The sequence below is a fragment of the Centruroides vittatus genome, unplaced genomic scaffold, assembly GCF_030686945.1.
Source record: "Centruroides vittatus isolate TY-2023 unplaced genomic scaffold, ASM3068694v2 scaffold_944, whole genome shotgun sequence".
In the NCBI taxonomy this organism is placed as follows: Eukaryota; Metazoa; Arthropoda; class Arachnida; order Scorpiones; family Buthidae; genus Centruroides; species Centruroides vittatus.
Genome location: NW_027122722.1, coordinates 2,515,529 through 2,521,528, shown reverse-complemented (window position 1 = coordinate 2,521,528; position 6,000 = coordinate 2,515,529). Strand labels below are relative to the sequence as shown.

Here is a 6,000-nt window from a genome sequence, read left to right as displayed (position 1 = left end):
GAGGGTGAAACAATAGAAAGAAAGGATCCCTCCGAGTGGTGCACGTAAGGTTACTACTACTATGTTTAATGATGGCATGCAGTTTTTAGAGAGGATGCGCACACAACGTGCGACAGCGAAAAGCGGCAGAATGACATCACTTTTTTCGCCGCAGAAGTCAATTTTGTGCCGCTTTTCTTGTGTCCCCATTTGGCCTTCTGGTGCGGCAAAAACAATTAGGCCCTCCTACCTGTTGTTCCGGCGTGCATCCTTTCTAACAGAAACCCAAACCTGAGGTCGGGAAAACAGGTGGAAAACTAAAAAGGTGAAAAATAACTAGAGCTCCAGGTCTTATGGAAGGGGAAATTCCCGGGGAGAAAGGGAGATACAGGCAATTAGAATAAAGAACAAACAAAATTTATAAAATAAAAAGGATTTTTATTGACAATATTGACAATCTATCAGTAAGAGTGGTGTGGAAATCTCTCTTCCTACTGTCACAGACAATAGTCTAGTCATCTTGATGGAGAAAACTCCGGGAAAAGCACAGTGTGATGTTAGAAAAAAAGCACAGTATCCAGGATCAGCTACAGCGCCTCTGGAACGAAATCTTCTTCCCACAGTTCTGCTTCTAATGAAGGGTAAGAAGTGGGTTGGCTGCCTGAAATCATCAAATACACCTCCTTATTATAACCCCAAATTGTGGTACTCGGGGTACGTACCTGTTGGCATGTCTCCAGACGGGTATTCGGGCAGACAATCCTACAGAGCAAAAGAAAAGACAATGTTAGATGGCAATAAAGAGAAAGGTCCAAAAACTGCAACCCATAGACAGCAAAAGTAAGGGGACGACTGGCATATGGGACACGGATGCAGACTGCAGGTAGAAATGGTCGACAACACCAATCGTCATCCTTTCATGTGAATCCTGAAACCCATTGGCTAAGGACTGAGGGAATAAACTGAGCCATCAAATAATCGGTAATGGCACAGCAGTTACTGGTGGTTGGTCTTCTGGAGATGAGGTTTCCCATCTAAGCTTAAAAGACTGATAGGGAAAAAATACCAACATTTCTTCTACAGATATGAGACAAATGACAAGATTGATTCATCCCTCTCCCCAGGGGCGTAGCTACCGTGGAGCAGTTGGAGCAAACTGCTCCAGGCGCACGAATCATAAGGGCGCCAAATTAGAAAAGCGAAATAAAAACTTGTAAAAACATTTGTAAAAAAATTACAAAAATTTCAAATTTTCGAACAAAACAAAAGTAATTAATTTATAGAAATTCGCTGAATTTTGTAGATTTATTAGTCACACACAGACAAAACGAACCTCTTATCTCTAAAGCCGGCTAAGTATTTTATTGCCTTGTTTACTCCATTCCTGACTAATTGGCCGCGTTTCTTTATGCAGCGAGAGTGTAGCGAAAATAACGTCACAAGCAGTTATCGCTACACATCGCTGAATCATAGTTTAGAAACGCTTTCCGCTCGAGCGAAACATGGACGCCGTAATCTATCCTTTAATTCCAGTTACAGCCAAAAGTAGTGCTTTAGTTAAAAAACTACAATATTTAAATAAAAAGATATAAAGAATTGAGCATTTCTCTTTCCGAAAATGTGAACGAAGTAAAGAGATGGAAGATGTAAAATTGTATTTTCTTATTCTTTAGATAACTTTCAGAGTCATTTTATAAAATTTAATTCTTCTTAATCTTTACATAATATTTTTATCAACACAACAGTCACTTCGACTTTTTTATTTTTACAGAATAATATCGTATTATACACATTAGCGTCCATTTTGCTTTACACGTGTAGTGGACGTAAAAGCTGCTTTATCTTTGCTGTAGCGATCTCTTGCAGCAAACATTTAGAAACGGTTCGCTACATTGCACCGCTGCATTTAGAAACAGGTTTCAGTGTGTTCGCTGTAAAGCGCTTCTTGAGCGCTGCATAAAGAAACGCGGCCATTGCAAGGGCGGTCTGCCTCAGGTAACGTAGATCAAAGTTCGTGAACGTATGTTAGAGTTTGCGCTTGCCCAGTACGATTTTTGAGGATGTGTATCCTTTGGTACCGTTTTGCTAATGTCTTCATTTAACAAGAAATGTTGAAAAGCACGAAGAGTCGAACCAACATGGAATTTCTTGCAAAGTTTACTATCGATGGAAAAGTGGTTCAACCATAGATGTTAGTCAGCAAGAAATTAACAATGGGGTAAATTATTGATGCAAAGTGTTGCGATGTATAGATGTAACTATAACGCTTGCTATAAATAACGCTTGCTTGTTAAAAACGATGCCCTTGAGTTATCAGCTATATGGAATATTAAACCTTCTTTTCCCCAAAAAAGATTGCAAAAATTCTTTGATGAATTACAGGTATATGAGCACATTGAAAACAGTGAACAATGTTTCAAATTCCAAGTGTTTTATAAAGTAATGGATTTAATAATTAACCAATAAACTATTAGATTTGAATCCATTCGAGAATTATGTACACTTTTTAAATGCTTATCACACGCATATCTTGTCGCGTCATCTGATAAAAATATACTGGAAAGATCAGAATTGTTACAATCGGCATATACCTCTCACATTTCGCCTAGTTTTGGACCTCAATTGCTTCAATTTAAAATGTAAAAAACACATTTTAAATTGAAGCAATACTCACTCACTTGTTTTAATACTCACTTAAAAGAAATTACCTCTATACGCCAAGTTGCCCAACTAATTTTTAATTCATGCTGCAGCTTCGAGTGGATCCTCCAACATTATTGCAGCATGCCTCATTTTTTAAACTTTACCAGTGACAACAGCGACAGCAGAACAAAGTTTTTCAAAATTGAAATTAATCAAATCGTATTTAAGAAGCAGCGTGTCACACCACCTTCTTAGCTATTTGACAACTATATCAATTGAAAAAACAATAGCTTGTCAACTTGATTTAGAGAAAGTGATTGACCAATTTGCAAATGAAAAAACCAGAAAACAACAATTTTGAAGCTTTTTTATGTATTATTAGCGAGGTTGCGGCCCAAGTTTTCATCTCTAAAATGTGAACGTCAAACTTTGAGCGCCGCTTACAAGATAGTGGCGCTCGACATTCAACGTTCACGTTTTAGAGATGAAAACTTCAGCGCCAACCTCGCTATTATGTATTTGTTATTAAACTAAACTTGCATACATTTTGTCAATACAGTTATGTAATATGTAGTAAATATTATTAGGTATTCCGTACTTAAAGAATTATATTTGCATTTACTAAATTGAATATCTAATTATTGAAAATGCCTTGAATCTCAAATAAATTATTAACAAGGTTGAGGCCGAAGTTTTCAATGAGAAAATGTGTACGTCGGACATTCAGCACTGTCTTCCTGTAAGCGCAGAAGTTTGACAATGGCGTTTGGAATGTCGAACATGATTCCGCTGACGTTCGAAACGCCATTGTCAAACTTCTATGCTTACAGGAAGACGGTGCTGCACATCCGACATACATGTTTTCGCATTGAAAACTTTGGCCTCAACCTCACTATTATTGAGTAAAGTTTTAAATTGAAATAATTAGATATACTTTTTTAAGTTACATGTTCAAAACAAATTTTGCGAGATCTCTTTGGAGGAACTAGGGGGCACACCGACTCTACTTGCTCCAGGATGCTGAATATGTAGCTACGCACTGCCCTTTGGTTCAATGGTGGGTGGCCATGGGAGATTAAGCAGCCAATATCTTTACTCTGTTTTGTTTATCTTTTGTTGAAAATAGAAGGGTTTTAACTAACTCTAAAACATATAAACTTTGTTTTAGGTAGTGAAGAAAGGCAAATTTTCTGGCCATCAGATCCTGTTCCCATGTTTGGTGAAATAACCATTATTAATGCCAACAGCCCAGCTTAACCTTTTTGATATTGTGAAAGAAAGTGCCAGCAACTGTGTGGTGATGCTAACACTGCTTCAATCATTGGCCTCATTAGTATCACTACTGGTACCGAGGCACTCTGTTCCACTGTGACAGAAACAGCCCAGCCCTGTAAATGTGTGAAGAATATCCCTAGACCAAACAGACAAATTTTTTTTTATCCAGTCTCAGATTTTTCCTGTGTGTCAAACCAGAACTAGCAATTTTTCAGACCTTAATCCTTTTTGTCCCGTGGAAACCTGGAAAAACATCATTTTTGCTCTTTAATTTTTATTTGCTTTATCAATGCTTTAAAAATAGTTTGCCATTCATGTTACGATTTTATCTTAAAAAATTTTTTTAAGGTAAAATGATGCGTTTTATAAAGATGCCAATGGTACTTAAAAAGAAATAAAAACAGTTTTTTTATTAATTATTACGGATGGAAAATTAACGGTGTGCCTATTCATCTGTTATCTCGCGATTCTCTTCCAAGTATTTTAAGATGTGAACATAAACCCAACCTTGATCGGATGGACACTGGCAACCACTTCATCTGTTTAAAACTAGTTGTATTTTAAGAAGCCAAGTCTAAATATTACAGTTGTATTCCCAGGCAATGGAATGGAAGGAAGAGAGTGAAGAATTTTTAAGAAGAGAAAGGGAAACCTACCAAAGTCCAGGCATTTCCTGCAGCTTGGTCATCAGTATCGAACAGCTGTAGAAAAAAAACAAAACAGATGAGAAAGTAATACAAAAAAAAAAAAAGACAAATAGGCAATGCTTAAAGAGAATCAATTAATTGTCCCTAAGCCAGTCTCATCCATTATTATCCACAGACTAAATCTTTTCCCTAATAAAAGTTGTTCTGTCATCAAATAATACTGCGTACTTATGTTCTTCTCCCAAAATAATTAACTTTAAATGTTTATTTTCAGACATTTCCAGTCCGATGATTCTTTGAAAGCATTGTACAAATTACAATTTTACAACATAGCAAATTTGATTGTTACAAAATCATTAGTATAAAAATAATAAATACTGTTAAATGCTTTGGACACAATGAAGTAATCACATTTCCTATATTCCAAATTCATGTTTAAATAAGATGACAACTCACCTGCTTATTCGTATTTTTCAACTATTCAAATAAGTAACAATCTAATATAAATCATTATTCTTCTTAGTCTTCACATATGATAAAGGTTCTTAAACTTTGCAAGTTCACAGTCCCCTGTGAACAGGGCCGGATTTACCAATCCAGGGGCCCTGGGCACAAATTCAGTGGGGGCCCCCTTTAAGAGTAGGCAAATTTGATGATTTAGAAAATTTACACAGAATACTTTACATAGGTATTTTTCAATTAAATTATTTTAATTTAATTGAAAACTACCTATGTAAAATTTTTTCCTGAAATTTTCCGATGTTTCATAGGTTTTTTCCAGGGTTTGGTTTTCTTTGCCTGTGGCCCTCATAATTAGGCCACACTAGGCTGTCGCAGTAATGGAGAAAAAAAAAAAAATTATGTTTAAGCATAGTTTTGTGGGGGCCCTGGACACCAGCCCCAAATGTCCCTATGTAAATCTGGCCCTGCCTGTGAAACAATTTTTCCAGTGCATTTTGCATACAAAACTAAAAACACATTAATATACAGTGGTGCCTCATATAACGTACTTAATCCGTTCCAGGTGCACGTCCGTTAATTGAAACGCATTTTCTCATAGAAATACACGTTAAAATGTCTAATTCGTTCCGCAGCATAAAATAACCGTACTGTATCATAAAAGAATGAACATGGAGTGCGTTCTTTTATTCCTCCGCGTAACTCTGCGCGAGCGACATCCGTTTAAAAATTCCTGCGGAACGCGTTCCTAAATTCCGGTGGGAGTGCGCGCCGTCGAATGGCAAAAACGGCCGCTTGTAGCAGTAAAGCACAAGCGGCCGTTGCTTGTGGAAAGCAACACAGCGTCCTCCATGGCTCAGATAGTTTCGTTTCCGGGTCCATTATGTGGTTTTATGAATGAAAATTTAGAAATTGTGAAAGCGCAAGTTAGCGCACGCGGTGATGTAAGTGTCTTTACGAATTTTTTTCGAGGCTATTTTGAATGCTCTTTCAACAA

At 37.0% G+C, this 6,000-nt stretch overlaps 1 protein-coding gene across 2 annotated transcripts in view; it reads right to left on the bottom strand.

The window, feature by feature from the left end:
* Positions 1–396: 396 nt before the first annotated feature.
* LOC136990499 (heat shock factor protein-like) overlaps positions 397–6,000 on the bottom strand; it is a 43,701-nt gene continuing 38,097 nt past the window's right edge. For both annotated transcript variants that reach the window (XM_067288893.1, XM_067288894.1), the window contains exons 9-11: positions 4,554–4,598; positions 702–741; positions 397–640 (exon numbers count right to left, since the gene is read on the bottom strand). In XM_067288893.1, coding sequence (XP_067144994.1) covers positions 567–640; positions 702–741; positions 4,554–4,598 — 159 coding nt within the window. In that variant the 3' untranslated portion in view covers positions 397–566. The remainder of the gene's footprint in view (positions 641–701; positions 742–4,553; positions 4,599–6,000) is intronic.